This window comes from Lates calcarifer, linkage group LG10 (genome assembly GCF_001640805.2).
Source record: "Lates calcarifer isolate ASB-BC8 linkage group LG10, TLL_Latcal_v3, whole genome shotgun sequence".
Taxonomy (NCBI): Eukaryota; Metazoa; Chordata; class Actinopteri; family Centropomidae; genus Lates; species Lates calcarifer.
This window is the reverse complement of record NC_066842.1, coordinates 17,486,526-17,509,271: the sequence shown is the minus strand read 5'-3', so window position 1 is coordinate 17,509,271 and position 22,746 is coordinate 17,486,526. Positions and strand designations below refer to the sequence as shown.

General features: G+C 44.0%; 1 protein-coding gene across 1 annotated transcript; it reads left to right on the top strand.

The window, feature by feature from the left end:
* The first annotated feature begins 423 nt into the window (after window positions 1–423).
* Window positions 424–2,534, top strand: ascl1b (achaete-scute family bHLH transcription factor 1b). Its single transcript, XM_018663979.2, has one exon. The coding sequence runs from the start codon at window positions 931–933 to the stop codon at window positions 1,567–1,569; it is 639 nt and encodes a 212-aa protein (XP_018519495.1). The 5' UTR covers window positions 424–930; the 3' UTR covers window positions 1,570–2,534.
* Window positions 2,535–22,746: the final 20,212 nt, after the last annotated feature.

The following is a 22,746-nucleotide window of genomic DNA, read 5'->3' as shown; positions in this document are numbered from 1 at the left end:
GCCAACCAACAGGACTGAACAAGACTTTCCACAGATGCCCCGTCAAACAAGTGGCAACAAAAGTGGGACCCGCGGAGCAGTGAGGTGAGAGGTAACTGCAACATGCTCTACATGTCATAAACATGATGTTTACTTTCAAATGAATCGCGTCCCCTAAGCGAGCTTTATAATTGGCAATTATTGTGCTCAGAGACACGCTTGCAATTTATTTAGTTGTGTAAAGCTGTAGCCTGGATACGGGAGAGAGCGTCCTTGGTATTCGTGATTGTAAAGAGCCAGAGGAGAAAGATGGCCGAGGGGGGAAGACTGATAATTTGAAGACTTGCCAGGGGTACATTGTCAAATTCAAAAGGCATTTCAAAGAACCAAACCATTCACTTTTTTTTATTTTCTCTTCTTTTTTTTTCCGTCTTTCTCTGTCTTTTTTTTCTCCTCCTTTCTTTCTTTTCGCACGGTTGCAGGCCGTTTGAATCGACCAATGGGCCTTCAAGTTAGAGACATTGGAATGTAAATGAGCCCAGCGCGTGCTCCCGGCGCAGTGAAAGCTCGGGATTGTTTATTGAGCTCCCGGAGCCACGCGCCTGGCCCGGGGGAGTCGGCGTGCAGAAGAATCACACAGCGGGGGCGGGGCCTCGCCACGAAGCGTGCGTCTCCGAAAAGGGGGTGGGTGGGGTGTGTGTTCGGGGGCGCGTGTTGAAAAAGAGGAGTGCTGCCAAAGTTTGGGTCAGATCGGCTCGTGGAGTAAAGCGGTGAAGAGAGACTTGGACTAGAGTTAGCCACACGGTCCCCCACGCGAAGGACACGAGAGCTGTGCACTGCCAACCCTCTCCGCTCTTCCTTCCTTCCTTCCTCTTGTCCTCCCAACTGTTTGGGCCCCCAGCGCTCGCCCCTCTCTGCGCATCCATCACTTCACGAGAACTGTCAGCGAGGATGGAAACTACGACCATCACCACCACGCAGACCGCATTCACCTTTGGACTTACTGAAAGACGCGCCAGCATCAGCCTGCACGCCCCGGCTCAGGACTGCGCCGTGCCCGCCGTGCACCCCATCCCGGGCGCAGCAGCAGCAGCAGCCGCAGCCGCAACCGTTGGCTACCAAAGTAAAACCAAGGTGCTGAAGAGACAGCGCTCCAGCTCGCCGGAGCTCCTGCGCTGCAAGCGGCGCCTGAGCTTCAACGGCCTCGGCTACTCCATCCCCCAGCAGCAGCCCGTGGCCGTGGCCCGGCGGAACGAGAGGGAGAGGAACCGGGTCAAACAAGTCAACATGGGCTTCCAGACGCTGCGTCAGCACGTGCCCAACGGCGCCGCCAACAAGAAGATGAGCAAAGTGGAGACCCTGAGGTCCGCCGTGGAGTACATCAGGGCTTTACAGCAACTCCTGGACGAGCATGACGCCGTGTCGGCTGCTTTCCAGTGCGGGCTGCCGTCCCCGACACTTTCCAACAGCTACTCCGCCGACCCGGAGTCACCTCACTCCACCTACTCATCAGACGAGGGCGGCTACGAGCCTCTGAGCTCCGAGGAGCAGGAGTTGTTGGACTTTACGACCTGGTTCGACAGGTACTGAGGCTGACAGCAGCATCAGCGGCGGCTGCGCGTGAAAAAAAAGAAGCAGCTGACTTCTCTCAGAAACGCTGATAAAGAACTTCGAAAAAGGCGTCAGATCAGTGTTGCCCTCCCGTGCTCGGAAAGTGATCTGTTGCCTCCCTCCCTCACCCGGGGCTGCTTCTGCAGGAGCAAAGCAATAGTGAGAAAGAGAGCGAGTGAGAGAGAGAGAGAGAGAGAGAGAGAGAAAGAGAGAGAGAGAGAGGGAGAGGGAGCCTCTTGTTGCATAGAGCATAAATAGTCGTCCTGAAGTCCCCCAACAAGAAGGAGGAAGTTGGACTCACTGGAAGTAAAGAACTGTTGATGTTATGTTTGAATAAGTGCAATTAATAGGTGACACACACACACACACACACACACACATCAGCAGTAGCAGCAGCAGGCTCTGCAGACACGGTGCTGCAGCTCCAGAGGATTTGTTAGATGAGTGTCTCATCAGAGCAGGACTGCCTTCCTCTGCTGCCACGTCTGTTGGGAAGACACAACAAAGATGAGGCGTCAACAGACTTTATTTTTGTGATGTATATGCCCCCCCCCTCGCCCCCCTTCATAACAAAAATTGTATCATACAACGAACTGTTTTAACATGAAGACATATTTTTGTACATTGAGTCAAGCAAACAATGTTCTCGAACAAAATTCACTGCCACTTTTTTCTCCCCTCTCTTCCTGACAGTGTTTTCAGATCCAGCTGTCAGGCAGGCAGTGAGTTTAGCATGTATGAGTTGTGTGTGACTGGACAGCAATATCAAGGCTACTACCTGTGACAGACTGTAGTTGTTTTTTTTTTTTGTTTTGTTTTTTTTTGTTTTTAATAGATGGTAAGGAGACCTTTATTAATGTATGCACTTGTTCTCCATTTCCCGTAGCCTAAAATGTAAATATTTGATTTTAACAGATATATTTTGTGTAAAACAAGTTTTATAAATAAAGATGAATCTATTTATATTATATGATTTTGCAGTGGTTTGGTTCTTCAGCTGATGTTGCATGCGTTTATACCTAGACATGTGTGTGTGTGTGTGAGAGAGAGAGGGGTGTGTGCGTGTGTGTGTGTGTGTGTGTGTAAGTGGCGGCGGTAATTGAGCAAACTAGGGAGCTTCTCTTCTATTCAAAGCCCCCGCGTGACCTTTTCCCGACTTGGTTGGGCACACGGGGGAAAATTGCGCAGCTGGGTGAGCACTCAATAACCATTATAGACGTGCACCTTCCACCGCGCTTTGTGCGCATTCAGGGACGGGGGAGATTAATATTACGTTTCATGCATTGCATTGTTTCTTTTGCATACTCTGCTTTTACCCAATAGCCCAAAGGGCCTGGAGCGGAGGGAGTGAGAGGTGGGGGGGAGGGGGGAGGAGGGGTGCAATTCACTCCACTCAAAGGGTATAGACACTTTGAAATACGGCCTGGGGAAAGTCAGCAAGACAATGAGTCGGGTCAAAATTCTTATTGCCCGATTGAGATCAATCTAAATAAAAAACCCGGGGTTGTAGACTAGTTGTATCCCCGACTGTGTTTTTCACGGCGCACACAGCCCAATCAAAAAGCCCATCTCCTGCGAAATGGGGGAGCACAACACCCCATTGTGAGCGCTATTGTGTGCGCCTTTGCGCCTCATTATGCGAATTATGGAAGATTCTTCTATTGTAAATAAACACCGATGCCAAAATCCCGGCGAGGCAGAACGAGAAATAACGAGTTTAATTTCACCTGGTGGTCTCTGTGGGAGTGGAAAATCTGGACCGAGAGAGGCTGATCGTGGCTGGCTTCACAGTCCTAATATTTTGGAATGGACTGTATTCAGGAACAGTTCATACTAGCCAACGTTAAGGAGCAAAAAGAAAAGAACATGAGTGATGGTAGTGGGTCAAAACTCTCACTTCTGGACCTATGGAATCTGATCAACACGTGAAAGACTGAATGATGTGTGGGATATTCTTTTTCTTGCACTCACGCCACACGCATATTCTCTCTCTCTCTCTCTCTCTCTCTCTCACACACACACACACCCGCAGGTGTAAGCCACGTGCCTGTACTCGGTGACAAAGGCTCTGCTGCTCCCATTGGTTGATGGCTCGCGCATGTGAGAGCCCTGTCTGCGACAGCAGTGACAAAAATCAAACAAGTGATAAATGACATTAATTACGCTCTGCTTTATGACCTCCTACGTCACCGGGACTCAAAAAAAAAAAAAAAAGGACAAATCAATGTTGGGCGCAAAATACCCCGCTGCTCCATTATTATCCGGCTGAAATGGAGTTTCTGATGTCCTTCAGTGTCAGACAGAGGCCAGGGCACAAAAGTGAAAATAAGTCCCCCCCCCCCCTTAAAGATGGATATGCAATTTTCTGCTCAGCTATACAGGGAGGAGCAGGGGCATTTTGTCCGTGGGTCATTTTCACTTTGACAATAAATAAGGGCGATGTTAATTTTGGCGTAATCCAACTCTGGACGATCAATCACGCGTGTCTCATTTGTGCATGCGTTTTCGTGCGCAACAGCCGTGATGTATGCGTAAACCAAGTAATATAGGACCAAACTGGTCCAAGAGTGAGGTGGCGAGAGGTCATCTGTTGCTCTGAATGCGGCCATCAGAACTGCTCTGCGCTTTTTTAGGGCCATTTTTGCATGAGCAGGCAGGAGGCAATGCATTCTCTCACTGTGTGCGTATATTGCACACTGTTGAACTTGTTTGCGTATTCAGCCTTTAAGGCTTTTATGTTTTGACCCCGTCGGCAAGAAACGTTAATCAGTGTATGTCCCACAACATGAATCATTTCAGAGATAGACAATATTTACATAATAACAGTCCAACTGCCATAACACAACTATCCTCTCCCATTACGTTTCACTTCAGTGAGAAGATGAGCATCTCAGTGTAATTCACACATCAGTTCAAGATCAAAAATCTAAGTGGCCCAGCTCCCATTTAATGGCAGATAACTGACCCAATTCTGAATTGTTTGTTTGTCCTCATTTGTTCTAACATTAGCAGTGGCTGAGCTTGTTAAACAGCCTGGATTACATTTGCTTCCCACTAATTCCTTCAAAAGGGAAGGAGTGTCAGGTGTAGTTTATCTTACACAGCGCATGACATGGCCCAGCTTCTGTGGAGGGTATAGGAGCTCAAGTGGATAGCTCAAGTCCTTTAGGCTGCTCTGCTGTCATGTTTGTGCAAGAAAAATGACTTTTCTCATCACGAATGACACAACATACAGCAGCTCTTTATCATTGTGGACTTCAATAATTCAACAATATTTTTCTTCTAAACTTTGATGAGTTCAGTGAACTCCCAGTGGGAAATTCACTCCACTCACTTCAAGTCACAAGACCTGAGCACTTAATCCTAAATTCGGAAATTGTTCTGTTTTCTAACACATAGTTTATCATAACTTGATGTGAAACAAACAAAAAAAAGTTGCCTTCATGAAATCAATTATAATATTTTACTGTTCTGTGATGAAAGTAAATGAATGGGTGCCTCAAGGAGGAGATAGATAATCCACCAGGAGTGGAAGATGTGAGTGCATGGCTCAGCCAATCACAGCTCAGAGGGACATCCACCTGTAGAGTAACAGGTGCACTGGGAAGACAGTGATTAGAGTAAAAAGTTATAACATGAGGAAGTCTGACTTTGTCTCATTACCTCTGACTACAATCACACCTGTGTGACTGATACTGTAATGAGTCACAATCATTATAAATGAAATACATATTGTATCTCCTTTTACTTTGTTCAGCAGAGTCAATACAACAATACACTCCACAACAAATGGTTTTTGATGGATGCAACTTGATTCCTTTAACCTTTCTACAAAAGTAATTTCAGTATTTTTTCAAAGGGACTTTCAGTTAATGCAAATAAATTAATCAGAGCCGATCTGCTGGGCCAGATGTTACTATGATCAATACCTTTCAGACAAAGGGGGGATGACCAGAGACAGAGTGGTGGTGTGGATGGATAAAGAGATGGTGCACAACCTTGAGCAATGCTTACAGAGGTGTTAATTTTTAAGCAGAGGCACAGACATGTTTATAGTTAACACGGACAGACATACATACTGAACTGATCTAGAGTAGACACATTTATACACACAGACACACACACAGGTCGGTGCAGGTGGTTCAGAGACAAATCTGTTGACCTCTTGGCTATTGATTGAGTAAGCTCCAGGTTAGTAGAGGCACTATGAGTGCACTTGTAGAACTCATGGTCAGTCACTGCAAGTCACTTTGGTTCTGAGTCATGATAATTAAGGCCTTTTAGATTTTAAAGCTTCAAGCTTCTTCTCTTTTCTAAATATAGAGTGTATGAATAATGAGTTCCTGGTGCTTTGGAAATGTTCAACATTACCATGTGTACCAAGAGTCTTCTTTATAGAACGAGTAGTTTTCCTCGTCAGAGAGGTTTATCTGGCCTGTAAGCATAGCAGGGCCTGACATTTGGACTAATGAGGATGCTGTAATGAAGTCAGCCCAAAATCCGAACATTTTTGAGCATCCGAACATTCAGACTTCATTATTAAGACTTTCCATTCCCAGAATGGGAGATGTACTTTTGTGTGTTAAGCACTGCACTGAATATCTGTCAGATATGTTCTACAGTGAAAGCTGTTCATTATACTGTGTTTAAGGAATAGATATACACAGATTGATTTAAATGGCAAAATAGGCCCATCACATTTTATTTGATCATTTCTCTCTCCACAAGCAATTATCATACGACCACTCCAGTGTGCTGGAAAACCTCCTCCCTACACTAAAAGTCTCACTAAACAGGAGTCCTGCTGTCAGCCACCAAGTCACTCTTACTTTCTGACAAAAAAGTCAATCATTCTACTCATGTTTTTCTTCTATCTCTCTCTAAAAAAAAGAAAAAGAAATCGTTCTTTTTTCAAATGAATGTTTAAAAGAAGGAGTTTGAATGTGTTCAGCTCGGCACTTTTAACTGACACCTCTGTATATGTGTGTGTGTATGTGTGTGTGTGTGTGTGTGAATAGGCCCTAAACTTCAGACGACCCAGCAGAGGAGGAACCAAGCTCAGGCCTGGAGGGTGGAGGGATGGAAGAGGTGGGGATGTGTGGTAGGGTGGAGGCGGCGGGGGCTGTGATTTGCATGGGCCATTGTGCTGCACAAGTTTGGGTGCTTTTTTTTTTTTTTTTTTTGGCCTGGGCCCTTTTGGCCATTTACTTCCACTCTGGCTGGCTGTGGCGGGCTGTGAATAGTCTCTGCTCGGAGGAGACACAAAGGCGCTTTTGTGCTGCGGCCGCACCATATTCATCATGTAATGCCTGTAAGACAAATCTGATTGGACGTCTCTGTCACTTTGATGTGGGTCCAGAGTGCGAGTGGCCCTGAGATTGCTAACTTCACTCTCTATTGCCTATTCTGCAGCATTGATATGGGGGTGGAGGCAAGGGGGGAGTGAGGAGAGGTGGCTCGCGGGGAGAAGGAGGAGGGAAAAGGGAGAGCAGGCAGGGGGTAGTCCTCATTATTTGCAGGAGCAAATTCATAATAAATTTCCCCATTCTACAAAACCGGGTCGAGATGATTGACACTACTTTACGCCAGGCTTAACAAAAGCCCTGATTTGAGCAGAATACCAAATGAATGGGGCGAGCGTGGACTCAATTCAAACAATTTTAATCTCTCCCTGTCGTCCCTTATATTTCTCCTCTCCTCCTCTCTCCCCCTTTCCCTCACACTTACCCTCTTTTTTCAACTCCAACTCTCCTGCCTCTTTTGTCCAGAGCATTCTCATTTTACAGGGTAATTCTACTCCAACGGATGTGCTAATTGTGCTGGGTTAAACTGGATGCTGGTGGACTCCTGTGATACAGAGCTTATTCTTGCCTAATGACTGTAATGATGGTTCAGAGAGACTGCAGCCTGGAGTGGACCGCTTGTACAGAGCTGGAGAGGGAGATGTTTTTTTTTTTTTTTTTTTAAACTTGTGTGGGCTGATTGTGAAAGTCTATGTCTATGGTTAGGTGAAGGAAAGAGGGTGATGGACACATTAATGGGACCACAGAATGATGCCCTTAAATGAACTTATTGTAGGTGGATGTTGTTCGGTGTGATAAGTTGAAACCAAAGTCTGTGATGGACACTTAGTGATCACAGGGAGACTGGCCAGGAGAAGCATGCAGCAAGTTGTAACCGCGGTGATACGGAGGAATTCAAGATCAGGATTAGAGCTGGGCCTACAGGTGCATTCAAGTTCAGTGTGAAGGACACCCATCTCCCATGGTGTCTTTTCCATTATATTGATGATTTGAGATTTTTTAAACTATGATTGAGTTTCAAAGCCAGGATTTCAAATCACAGTGACACACATAAGAATTCAGTCCAAAACTTGTCATGGGAAAAAAAACACTCTATATTACTAAAAAGAAGTTAAGGATTGTCCAATCTCCTCTATAGAATCCAAGTTATCTTTGAGTCAGCATCTAGTGGACAGCAGTGGAACTGTATTTTAAGACACCTTGGCTTTGGCTTCAACACGATCACCCAGATTGATCTGCCTCTTTTATATGATACAATACTATTTGCTCGATTACATTCTGTCATACTGACCTGTCCAGGGTGTACCCTGCCTCTCACCCAATGTCAGCTGGGACTGGAAAGGGACAGATTAAGTGGTATAGATAATGGATGGATGGACATTCTTTCATACTGTCAGTTAAGCGCAGGGTGAGTTGATTTCAGTATCACTATCGATATGTTTTGTTGCTCCACAGACCTCCTGTCAGCTCACCAGGACCTCACCCATACTGTCCTGTTCTGCCCTCACTTTTGAGACCATGACATGAGAAAAAAGGGTAACTCCCTTTAACTGCCTTTCTGAAAGCATGTTATGTGCGGGCTTGTTTTGTGTGTGTGTTTCTGTGCTTTTGTCTTTGTGTGTGTGTGTGTTTAAATAGCTTTCATCTATTCTCCTGTAGAGATCAGGTGCATTCCTTCACTCAACAATACATTGTAATGTTCTAAAGTCTGGGTAAGCGTGGGCTGGTGTGCACATTTTATGATAGTGTCAGAGGTCTCACCTCTAACCCCAAAAACCACTTTTCTACTTTCTTTTTTAGTCAGAGCAAAACTGTTACTCCCTACACACACACACACACACACACACACACACACAGTCATATCCCAGGGTCTTCAGCAGGTTGGAGCCTGCCCCTGGAGAACCTGTTCACAGTGACACACCATGGCTTCATCCGTCTCTGACACGCATCGCCCTCAGCTTCAAATCACATGCTTCATCCTTCTATTGTCCGATTCAGACAGACAGTGGGACACTTAGATATTTTCTTTTATATGTCTTGTGAATATCTCTGCATGACACAATAGAGGTACCTTCTTTATGGCATCAAAGCTTAGTGTACACTTGCTTCTAGTGATGAAAAGATTGTGTGTAAGGACTCTGAATGGAAACATGAAAGCACATGCAGGATTAGAATAAATTTTTTTAAAAAGGATTTTAAGTGAAGGTGGTTTCAGTGATGTTAAACCACAGTTGAGTTTTGTCTGATTTGTCACAGCCTTGATCTTGGCCACATTTTAATGATAGAACTACATAAACATATTTGGGTATTATCTCTCCCAATAATACTGTATTTCTCTTACCCTCTTTGATCTCTTTTTGTATACATGCACTGGAAAAACGTAACTAAGTATAGTTCGTTTACAAGTGGGTGTGCTTCAGTACAAATTTGATCACTGAAAAAAGCTACCCAGCTGTATGTACAGTAGTTAAAATGAGCTCCACCTTGACCAGCTACAACAGCACTGGATGCATCAAAGATAACAATACAGTATATTATACAGTGTAACATAATGACTGGTGCTATCCTGCCTGCACAATGATTTACTTTTGACACTTAAAGTAGTTTTTTTCAAAAGAAGTGTTACAACTATTCTTTTTGCTTCTCCTCTTATCTCTGTTTAAAGAGACAGTTACTATTTTTCATCTTCGCTGCACTCCACTTCTAAATGACGCCTAAGTGACGCAGGATTACGTAAAGCTGATTTGCATTAGTGCAACTGAAAAGATCACACCTTCCTGGCAACCAGTTTGCTTGTTTCTGGAAAAATTGTTTGGTTTTTTTGTGTGACTCAGAATGTGTTTTTTTTAATGACTCAGAGAGTGATCATGTGATCTCTCTCTCTCTCTCTCTCTATCTATCTCACACGCACATACACACACACACACAAATCCATAGTACCAGGTCCCCCTGCACCACACAACCTATTATCAGCAATGATGCCCTGGCTTATAGAGTACTGCCCCCTCCCTAAAAACAAGGTAAAGGGAGGATTAGTGAGCACCATTTAGGGGCTCCTTTCAGTTCCCCATTTCATTTCATTAGCTTGTGACCTCTCCAGTTAATTATTTTGATCTGGCCAAAGGCTTGGCCTGCTTTTAATGATCCTGACTGACTCACCGCCCCCACCAGAACGCACAATACTTAACACACCCATTGAGGGGTGAGGAATAGGAGGAGTGAAAAGGGAAGAGGAGAGAAAAGAGAAAGATTGAAAGTGGCATTTACCAGTCACCGGCAGAAGCTGTATGGAAGGGAACCCGGTGATGGCAGGGTGGCGTAACGCCCTCAGACTTTTTTTTTTTTTTGTCAGAATATACTATTGTCCCTCATTGATGGAGTGGCTCTCCTTTTTAAGGAGCGAAATGGTTGCAGAGCTTTAAGCTGATTTCAGAGGGGGTGGGGGGTGTGGGGGAATAAAAGAAAGGGAATCCACTGCACCTCCTTCTTAAAAATAACAGTGATGGAAAATAATAAGCAGTGCCTTTAGAAATCGTTCATCTGAAGTGTAATGGCACTGAGGAATTGTTCGGACACTATTGGGGCATTCAGGGGTTAGAGATACAGTTTTGTGACATGTGAAGTGTTGTTGTGTTTCATGTAACAGGGAAAACAAACACACAACAGATAATGAAGAAAATGCTTGTAAGGACACAAGTAAGGCCTGATATTATAATTTGTTTAGCTGGTTTTATGAATCAAATTTCTCCTCTCCTCTCCTCTCCTCTCAGTCCACCTGTCTCCCTGTTGCTGTGGTCCACTAATTGCCTGTATTTGTTCATCCTGTGGGTGTTTGTGAAGGGATAATTTCCGTTTACCCATGGCCACACGGCTCCATATTGAAGGCAAACACAATAAAAAAATCTAAGCAGCGTCTGCCATGTAACGCCTTACAGGCATGCTACCCAACACATTTCTCATTTTTATCCAAACACGAGGGATGAAAAGTTTTAGAGGTGGAGCGGAGCCGATGGTCGGGTTTGTCTGATATTCCTGGATTTTTTTTTCCCTTCCTTCTTTCCGTTCTCTCTAAGTCTGTTTTTGTGCCTTGTATTTGCTTGCAGTGCTGCTGGCCAGTTTACTCTGTCTGGCTATGCATGTAAAGAGTGTCCCCTCTTTGTTCCAGCCTTGGGCCCACAGCCAAGCCCCCCCCCTTCAAAACTTAAGCCACACACACACGCACACAGAGTACCCCACTCACCCCTTTTTACTCTCTCAAACAACTCTCTCCCTCTCCCCTGTGCTGCCCTCAAATTGCAAATAACAAAAAAGGAGGATAGAACCACAGAGACAAGCATCACTTTAAAAAGCAGGTGTCCAGAACTTTTCAGCGTTCGTCGATTTCAAATGGAGACCCTTTAACCTCTGTGCTTTTCTAGCTGGTGGCTGAGGTAGCCAGTCAGAAGCCTAATCAGTCTCATCTGACAATACTGGGAGGTTGAGGGCTGTCACTCCTTCTTTCAGACAGGGGGCTCCAATGAAGCTGTGGCAGGGGAACCCCTGATTGATTAGTGCCTCTTTATTGAAGTACGTGTGTACAAGTCTGTGTGTGTGTGTGTGTGTGTGTGTGTGTCTATAGGGGCCCAGCCAGGAAGCTTTATTTAAATCCAGCCAGAGAGAGTACTATAATTATGACTTTTTCTTTCTGCTGGTCGGTTAAAGCTGACAGAGAGGGTTCTTATGGCTCACTTCACCCTCTCAGCCTCCTAAAGAGAGATTATTACTGGCCCTAAGAGCTCGGACCAGTCAGGCTCATCAGTGTGGCTTTGTAGACCTGAGAGAAGGGCCGGGTCCAGAGCAGGACTCAAAAAAGACAAAAAAAAAAAAAAGACAGGGTGGAGGACTGAGATGAAGACAAGTCACTGTGTAATCCTATTTCAGCCTTATTCATTGATGCCAAGGGGACTGAGCAATTTCTGTGCCCAGCATTTCAAATAAATGAAACCAGGCGAACTTCTAACAGAGAGCAGAGTGCCAGTTCACTGCTATCACTGCGGCATGGCAAACAAACAAACAAACACGAATGGAAAGCCGACTGGGGGTCAGATAAATTAGTAAAATGTGGCTGATCCTGTGTGGCCTTGCTGGTAGGTGGTCTTCCCTCTCTCCTCTTCTCTCCCCTTCTCTCTCTTTCTTTCTCACTCTCTGTTTTTATCAGGTCATCCACTATCAGTGTGTGTCTGTGCCCCCTCTGCTGTCCTCTCTGTGAATCCTTGCAGTTGCAGTGCTGGCTCAGGCCTCAGCCTTGCATCCATTGTTCAGCGACAGCTCCTATCTCGTTGACCGCTTTGAGGTGTGTGTGTGTGTATGTGTACTCACCTGTAGCTGGGCCGCCTTATAATTTACACATTCTACCTCACTTTCATTTGTAGATTCCTTCACTGAGTAAACAGAGTCTGGTAGAGTCCATGGGTAAGGAGAGTAATTAGGCTGCTTTGGCTCAGTTTAAGAGATTTCATTCAAACATTATAAATCTGCAATTTCAAACAAGTGAAAGGGAGAGTGATTTCTTTTTGACAGGCCTGTAATAGAATTAATGACTGAGTTTGAGAACAGTCATAATCAGCATTTACAGATAAGTAACAAGAAAAACTGTGAGCAGTATGTGGCCAAGACATAGAGGATCCTATTCAGACCTTTTACTTAATTTATAAGATTCATTGCTTAAATTTTATCAGCAAATGTAGATACCACAGATAGAATTGTACTTTGATTTGTAACAATGCATCCAAAGTGGCATCAAATGGAGATGCTCAAGTAAAAAAACAACACATCCAGTACCTTAAAACTGCACAGTACTTAAGTAAATGCACTTTGTTACATTCCACCACCTGACCAGGAGTTTGCAGTTTACCTTTTCAGACAGCTTAGGTCACTGTGTGTGCATCCGCAAGTGTGTTTTTGTGAGTTTTATTGTGTGCGCTGAGTCTGTTCACATTGTATTTGGACCACTGTAACATGCACCTCTGGGTGTGGCAAGACTTTAGTTCTACTGACAGTGTCGTTGTTTACGTGGTCAGACCTATGACACAGACAAGCAGACGCACACACACACACACACACACACAGACATACATGCATGCTGGACCTTCAGGTTAATCCCGGAGTCCTTGAACCACATTGTGTTGTCATGCTCCTGTGATACTGACATAACACATCACAATTACTGTCACTCCTCAAACCTGACCAACTCATTGTCCGTACCTGCGCATGGAGGCGTACCTCTATGAAGAGTTCCTGGGTGATGTTTGCTCTTACGGCACTGCATTCACAAGGGAGTGAAAAATGAGGTGTAGTTTTAATAGTGTTCGCGGACCTGACTGTTTCCTTTGTTTTATGCTTTTGTAATGCTCCCCTCAAGTGCAGCGCTTTCATCTTGAATCACCTTGTTCTTTCGTGAATAGCAGTCAAGCAAAAAAAAAAAAAAAAAACTGGACGCAGTGACAGGCCTCAGAGTCAATATTTAGATTCAGGTAGGAGGGCGCTTGGCTTTTCTACCCCTCTGTGTTTTTGTTGCCGGTGGTAACAGTTTTTGGCCCATGCCATCATTGTGAGCGAACAGGACGGGCAGCTCTTGTCATTTGACTCCCGGGATTAACAGAGGCAAAGGGTGTAATCCTAACACTTTGAAGTGTGTAAGATCTTAGTATCGCACATCACAAGGAGCACTCAAAAAGAACTATCATTGTTATTCATCTAAAGAAACCGTCAGGCTGCTTTCAGCTTTGAACATCACTTGATTTTCTTTTCTGCTTTTTGCTCATTGAGAGGTATGTCAGAGGCAGTCTCTTGGAGAGTCACAAAGAAAGAAAGACAAAAAAGAAAGGAAAAGAAAAAGTGACTCATTCAGTTTAATTATGTGCCTTATAATAAGCATAAACAGCATATCTCTCTTAATTTTTGTGCATGTGTTTTGGGTTTTCAGTTAATTTGGATGGCAAGTGGCAGCAGGTCTGCTCTGTTCACCATTAATCACAGTTCGTTAGATAACAACCTTATTCTCTCTCTTTCCTTGTTATGCCCTGTCCAGGTTCATGGCCTCCTCAGGTATAGAGGATCCACTGGTAAACACACAATCATCAATGTAACACACACACACACACACACACATACACACACACACACACACACACACACACACACACACACACACACACACACTCACACACCTGCTTAAGCATTAACCATGTCACCCATAAGTGAATAAATGCACAGGTCCCCGCATATCCTCTCTATCTGTCAAAGACACATACTCACACCTGTGTTTAGCATGGCTTTTAGTTAGAGGGGGAAAAATTCCGACATGAGACCATTTATCAGGGTGGGGGTGGGGTCAAGCGATTAGATATCGGTGATAAAGATTTTAAGTCAACATCCCGGCAGGTGTCAAGCGCTTTTTACTGCACACGAGTGACTCCGCTCCTGGGTCTTTATGGGCAATAAAAGATGAAACCCTTCTTCCTGTCATCCCTCCATCCACCCCCACCCCCCTTGGTCCTCTTCTCTGGGCAGAGTCCAGGCTTGGGCTTTACCAGGCAGAGAGCAGATCACACTACCTCATTCAAGTCAGCCTACACAGCAAAGTGTTAGTATTACTCACTACAAAAAGCCTAATGTTAGTCAGCTGCTGACATCTGGCAGTTGTGAAGTTTCTTTACATTTTTTTTTCTTTAGTGGCAAAAAACACAAGGTAGAGTTTTAGGATAATTCCATTACACATGCAGCACATCAGGGATAAAAACACCACTCTGAACCAATCAGAAAATGGCAGAGATTTGCTAGCTTTGGCGTGGAAGTCACTAGCAACAACATAAACCATGTTGAGTTTAGCAACAGCATAGCTAGTATATACTATAATGGTATTTTGGATAGCGTTGTTATTGAGGAACACTATGAAGATTTCTGTTGCTAAATGAAAGTGTGTGGGATCTAGCGGCATATATCCCTGAGGCTGCAGGTTGCTACCAACTGAATATCCCTCCCTCACCCCTCCCTTTAGGAAAACCTATGGTGTCCTTCAAGTAATGTAAAAACATGACAGCTCCTTTCCAAAGCTTGTTTGGTTTATCTGCTCTGGACCACTATGGAAACATGGTGGTGCAACACAGCTTGCTTTGAGGAAGAGCATGACTTCATTGGTAGCATATATGTACATATTTACATACTTAAATAAATTATAAAACCATGTGTTCAGAAAACAAAACAGCATCTACGTCTCTATGTCTGTAAAATACCAAAAAAGAAATTCAAATATTATGAATCTTTTCAGACTAGTTAGCTCATAAAACTTGTGGAGGCATTGAATGTGGAGAGAGTTTGATGCCTCAGACTAGCCCAGAGGCATATATACCATTTCTCATTGTGACAGGTAACAGAAACTATAGATCACTCAGCTACAATCACATGACATATACAGCGATTTAAACTACGAAATGTCGAGATGGTGCATTGCCCTGTTCTGATTGCTGATAAGGTTTTTTAAGTCTTCATCTTTTTTGGACCAATAGAAATCAAGGCATCAGGTCACTTAATGTACTATTCCGGGGACTTATGCAAATGTGTGTATGTTTGACTCAGGGAGGTTCTGTGTCACTGTAGTGATAAGCAATCTCCTTTGCAGACGCAGGAATGTGTGATGTGCTTTCACTTCTACTGGGGGGTCTACATTCACTCACCTCAGAGACAACAGTGTGGACCTACAGCAGCAGCAGTAGTAGCATGTATAACACCCCCCCCCAATTACGAGAGCCACCTACTGAAGCCTACCACTCCGTCAGACTTTTGACAGGGATGAAGCCACAGGCAGTGGAAATTAACTAAGTTAGCCATTCAGATTCGACTCTGTGCAGAGAAATGCAGGCTGGCAGAAGCTGGTCCATTTGTTCCCTGATCAATCAAAGTCCATTCCTGGCCTTCTTTTTGGTTTGGGATCAGAGAATTAGGTTGGATTGTCTTCCCAGTGATCCATTCCTGTTACAGTTTCACCACAATAGACAACAAAAGAATGCCAGTTGGTTTTTCTGCAGGGATTCTTTACTGTATTGGACAAATACAGATGGATGGACAGCATGGACTGGGAACTATTGTTACATGGTGGGGAGGTTGTCCTGCATCTGCTGCCCACTGGGACCAGTTACTCCACTAATAAGCCCAAAAAACATTCATTCATTCAGGCATTGTTGGTATATTGTGGTACACTGACGTGTTACATACTGTATGCACATGTTGTTTCCCATTATGAGATGAAGTGACAGTTTCTGTTCTCTGAATTGAGAAACTAGGAGTAAAATTCAGTTTTAATAGAATGAAATATCTCATATTTTAATTTGTTCACCAATTGTAAAGATTTTTCCTTTTCACTTTATTCCTATGGGGCATGCATGACTGATTAAATTTCCTTATTATTCACCCCAGTCTTTTCCTTATCCTCCATGACCTCATTTAAGTAAAAGTATCTAAACACACACACACACACACACACACACACACACACACACTTTCTTTTGGTTCACTTGTAAATAAGAGAGATGCATCTTTAATAGCTCCCTTCAAGATAGCAGAAGGAAAGGAGAGTAAATAGAAATATAGTAAAGCAAAGAGGAACCAATAGCTGGTGGCCTGGTGTGCTGCCACAGTTTGCTCAATGTTAAACCAATAAGATAATGCAGGGACCTGTGTTGTCTGGACTCGCTCCATTCAGAGATAGAGCTCGGACCGGGCACTGTGTGGCGTGTGGTCTTAAGCCCCTGTATCAGTGGCTCTGATTTTCAGTTAGATAGCGAGACCATGACATGTGTGTGTGTGTGTGTTAAAGATAGTGTTTACAGCGCTCACTCGTAGGCAGGTGTAACTTTAAAGCAGAGTGTGCAGCCTTGTGAACTTTGCTCCTCAGACTGCGAGTGTTTATCCAGTTTTCCTGGGACAGGTGAGACACGGTTTGGACCAGAAGAGAGATAGAGACAAAGGCAGAGGAGAGAAATTAGATGCTCAAGCTGAAGGTGGTGATGATGACAATAAAGAAGATGCTGAGTTTGATAAATGTTGAGAAAGTGAATACTGCGAAGATATAAATGAGACTAACAAAGAAAAAGAAGCAAAGGCAGAGAAGATGCCTGTTCCCCTTCGGGAAACCGTACTGTACATCCATCATCACTCTGCCAAGCTTCTTTCCAGAAGTGACCTTGCCATCCACCACCCTTCTTCCTCACACCTCTCCACCCTGCAGCTCAGCCCCTCTTGGCTTGCGCTCCATTTCCCCACCACCTCCACCACATTTTGTGCGCTCCAGGGATGCGTCTGTGTGGCTCAGTGCGCGAGGACTTGTTAATTTGTGACCCGTGTGGAAGAGAAGGAGGATAACGCTCTGCTCTCAGTGGGGGGAAAATTTGATTCGGGGCCAGAGGGAACGGGGAGAGTCGCTCGAGCAGCGGGTCTGCACAAATGTGACACACATCCCCGGGCCTTGGGAACTTCTGGAATTAAGAAGAAGAAGAAGAAGAATCAAAAAGATGAGCGCGCAGGAAGTAGGTGAGATTTTTATTTTCAGCTCAGTGATCAGTGATTTTGATCTCAGTGCATCTGATGCTCTTTCGCTGTGAAAACAAGTGCAATATTTAATGTGATTCTTGGCATATATTGTGTTTGGTTTGGTAAATGTGTTTGCGTGCATAATAAAGAAAAGTGCTTGCTTAAACTTTGAACCTTGTGTGTTTGTTGTAGGCTGAACACCAGTTGAGGTACACAGTGAAAAGAGGAGTGTGTAACCTGCTGTTTCCCTGAGGCATCATTGCGCGCACACACACACACACACACACACACACACGCACACACACACACACACACACACACACACACACACACACAAACACATGTTGTTTTCCCCTCAAGCATCTTGGGATTTTGTGTTGCTGTGCTGGCAAATCAAGATTCCCAAGTACCAAAACAATTTTCCATTTGGAAGATGGAACACAGGTCTTTGTTTATTCCCTGCTTCATTCAATTACCCCCTCTTTGGTTTGTTTAACATTTCATACTCATGATCTAATTTTTTGTTTGGTTGCTCTTCAGATCTGTAAATTAATGCTTCAGCTGAGCGCAGAAGCTGCATGTGGTGTAGAATTCATTAAGCCTGCTTGTCCCCTGCATGTGTGTGTGTGCGCACATCACAGAACGACGGCATCCCCGGAAAGAGAGTGCAAGCGTGTGTGTGTGCGTGCGCGCGTGTGTGTACATGTGATGCTACGGTGAAAGGCACCATCTGTTCCATGTGACAGTAATGAAGTGAGGGACATTGTGGTACAAAGCCTCAGACCCATTCATCACAGCTGCAGGCGGGCCAAGCATATTCCCCCTGTCTTATAGGGATACCTCTACACGCACACACACACTCACATACACGCTGTAGCATAACTGTATGGTTCCAGTTTGCTGTTGCTTAAATTGTGCATGTAGAACAGCACTTGTAGAACAGTTATTCTGAGAAACATAGTTATGAGTTACAAGTGTTAAGTCTCAGTGTAGTGCTTCTACAATATCAGGGAAATCTCGCCTGCAGTTTTATTTGCATGTTGTCTGTCATATCTGATGTGCCACTCTGCCTAATTTAGTTGACATACTGTAGAGGGAACTGTACCCCCAGTTAGTGTGGAGTCGTTTGGAAATCACAGTTACAACCTTGGGCTCCCACTGTACTGGAGAGACTCATAAATCATCCAGATCAAAACAAACTGTTGAAACATGAGATGCAAAATCTCCCCTTGAAAAACAATATTATGAGGTCTGTTGTGTCAAGATTCAGCAGGCAACTGAACTTGGCCAATCTTACTCCATTCAGCTCCATTCAGGGTTTTTTTTTCTTTTGTAATCTCAGATTAATTCATTCACATTTCCACCTCTTCTATATTTCTACCACCTTCTTCTCAGTGCTGTGCTTATAGGCAATTTTCACAGAGGACATATCAGAATAGGTATAAGTAGTACAGGTGTAAATAATACAATTAATAATGACTGAATGCCCTTTAACTACTTAAGTTTCAGGGTCCTGGTATTGTGCATGTTATCTCACTGTCACACAGGTTACTGAGGCACTTGATTAGAACAGGGCCATTTTTAATGTTTTTTTTGTTGTTGTTTTTAAAGTCAGTATGAGAAATGGAGGTCCATCATCTCACCCTCAACTATTTATTTCAGCTTATGTCCATGAACTGTTGTTCTTGTTGTGAGTGCAAAAAAAAAACAAAACTCTTCAATAGCGCTCTGCTGGTAGCAGAATGGATTCTGCTCACTCTGTCACTCAGATTTTGTGTTGTGTTAGGAGTGACACAAAAGACACTTTAAAATCCAATATGAGCAGTCGGAGCGTCTGGACTGAGATGCATCTATAGAAATATGATTGGAATCCTCTTTCAAACCACCTCCAAATGTGTGGTTTGGATCCAATCAGCAAAAATTGCATTTCATGTGGTTTTCTGCTGTCCACACTTTCTGTAATCAATCTGGATACAATCTGGGTATGCCAAAAACACATTTGGGCTCACAGACTGAACAAGATAAGATAATTATATGAGATTATATATCATAACAATGCTTTTTTATAATGTTTAAAATTTCACATTGGTAAACTGACTCAGCTGCCTCTGTAAGGGTAACTGTGCTTTCAAATAATGATCAATTGCTGCTGCTCAGCATTGTTGGTGTTCTACATTTAGACTCAGCAGGGGGTGAATCTGTCTCTGTGACTACTGACTTCACTTGGGTCTTTCCATACTTTTCAAAAATACTACAATTTGCAGCTGGCCACCGACTGTACTCATCTCTTCACAGTATCTTTTTAATTGGGTTGTGATTGTATGACATGATTGAAGGCCTGGCACATCCACAAAGGTGTTTTCAGCTATTCTAACTGAATAGACCTCAATCCTCAATCCTAATGTGTGCAACAAAACTAACCAGAGAGTGGAGGAGATATCAAATAAGCCTAATCTGTACACAACCATAGAGGTCTGATCAAAGAGGTCTGATCTGGGTGTGTAGTGAAAGCAATTGCAGAAGCAGAAGCTAAAGTATCTGTATGCTATCAAAGTGCTTGTTGGATCATCTGAACAGCATCTCAGACAAAGCCAACTTGTGAAACTTCCCAGAACAGACAGATCTGATGATTATGCCCACTTTATACAGTCATTGGCAAGTCCCAGTAGGATGCAGGCCCTGATGACAGGCTATCTTTCAGGTGTGGCCATTTGGAACAGGTATAAACCCTTAAGCCCTCAGACATGGTTGGATAACATGGCAAACATTTTTATCTCTGTATTTCATCTCCGTATAAACGGACAAAATTAGCCACTGGATATTAGTTGTATGTAATGAGATATTTGCTTTGTTGCATCTAGCTACAACAAATCCCAGCTTTACAGGAACATCATGTTCAAAACTCCCTTAATCTTTCACAATGGTCACTCAGGTTTTGGAAAACTAAACCAAGAGCCACTGTGGGTAGGTTGTAGTGTGACGGAAGCTTGGAGCATTAATATGCCAAGTTGGGCCAGTTCTGCCTCTTTAAAGATCATTAAATCTCAGCAGCCATTGATACAATATAGTAGAAGGACTGGCATCAATGCGCTGCTGATATTTATGGTTGTTTTGTGAAAAGAACCACTAAAATATTACACCTTCAAGCAGAATTCTGACCCCTAATTTCGCTTTAAACCCTCTCTACCCCCACTGATCCATTCAGGAAACTGCTGTGCCTCCTCTTACTATGCAGCTCTTTCTATCAGCCCCACACCAGTGCCTGATCTATTAGATAAACCAAGGCAGACCTCATCTCTGTGCAAATGATTAGAATCATTGTTCAAACATTGACATCAGCTGGAAATGCTTTTATTTCCTTGCTCTGTTTAACCAGACAGGGCTTTCCTCATGCTACCAACACTAATATTGACTCTTACAGCCTAATCCCTCAACGTCTTGCCTTGTCTCAAAACTCTGAATGCTGACATTAAGCAGCCCATTTATCATATTTTCAGGGACTCACTGGAGGTGTCTTCTCTCCGTAACCTGCCCTCCCTCCTTCCCTTGCCTACTGATTGTTTCATCGGAGCGCAGTTCAATGCTTGTGTGCACTTTCATTTTGTTGTTTAGTTTTAGACCCCCCCACCCCCCCACCACCACCACTGCCGCTACCCCATCATGCTCGGCGACTCCCTAACGGACATACAATGAGGTTCATTCTCTCCACTTGTTGCCCTCTCCCTGCGTGAGTTGCTTGTGTGTCCTCCATCTTTACACTACATCAACACACGCTTTGTACATAACTGCCCTCTGTGACCCCAGACTGAGGAAACTTCCTTCACCCCACCCCTGCCCCCCCACAACCACACACACACACACACACACACACACACACACACACACACACACACACACACACACGCACGCACGCACGCACGCACGCACACATTTTTGCATGCTTATGTGACCACACATGATTGTGCTCGTATTTGTGTTTAAACGCGCACTGGCTGTTTGTTTGTGTGTGTGTTTGGAATAGTGATGTCTGACTGTGTGGACTCTTTCTCTCCAAACTCGCCGTGAAGTGTTGATCGGCTTGTTCTGCACAGGTTAACCCCTCCCATCCTTTTGAACCCTTCAGTGTGTTTCCTCCTTAAGCATCCTTTCCTTTATCTTCTCCTTTTCTCCCCTTCACTGTGCATGAAAAAGCACAAATCTTCAGGACTCATCGACCATCTGAAAATACAGAAATATGTTTATTTGTGCTTCACATTACAGGATTCTGTCCTGCACTATCATGCCGCTGTTAACTCATCATTGTGGACTGGAGTGGTGGAGAACATTTTGCATCTTTAACCGAGTGAAAAAGTAAAAAAAAAAAAAAAGAAGAAGAAGAGCAAAAAAGAAGGTATAAACTCCTTTTTCATGTCTACAGAGCATTGTTGTCACTTGCAGTTTTACAAATTGCTCCTTACATCTTTTAATGGTTCTCCTCTTCTTGGTCTGTTGTTAGCCAGTTTAATTCTCCTCTCTCTTCATCACCCTCCTTCAGTCCCCGACCCGCCCTCTCTCCTCCCTGCCTCCTCCTCCTCCTTATTTACTGGGTCGCTGGTGTGCCTCATGCTCTGTATAGGGCCCCACTTTGCATTTCCCTGCCTATCAGAAAGCTTGTGTGTGTGTGTGTGTGTGTGTGTGTGTGTGTGTGTGTGTGTGTGTGTGTGTGTGTGTGAGTGTGTGTGTGAGTGTGTGTGTGTGAGTGTATATGTATAGGAACCCCCCTTCTCCCGCTAGCTGAAAGCGTAGAGACAGCGTCCCTCTCCTTCAGCCCCGAGGATAAGTCTACTATCATGCTAATGCCCATGTCCTGAGACTAATAGGTCTTTTTACACTGGAGGTTTTCATTCCCCTTGCCTCACTAAAGGGTTTAGTGCCAAGGCCCTTTCTCTCCTTCCTAAACTTTTAAACAGGATAAATATTTCTGTGATTCCTCTGCCTGGACGATGGGTTTGAAGACAGTTCTTTGTATAATTGGCTCCAATGGCCTTGTTACGCTTTCTGTAAATACACCAGGCGAGATGCAGGAACGCGCAAATTAAAAAGGCTGATCAAAAAAAAAAAAAAAAAAAAGAAGAAGAAAAAGAAGAAGAGGAAGAAGAAAAGATACAGGATTGTGCTGTGCATTTGTGTGAGAGTATGTGTGCATACATTTCTGTGTGTGTGGGTGTGTGTGTATAGGACTTTGTATGTATGTGGGTACTGGTGAGCGGCTGTATTTATGCCACTGGTATTTCTATGATTTTCAAAC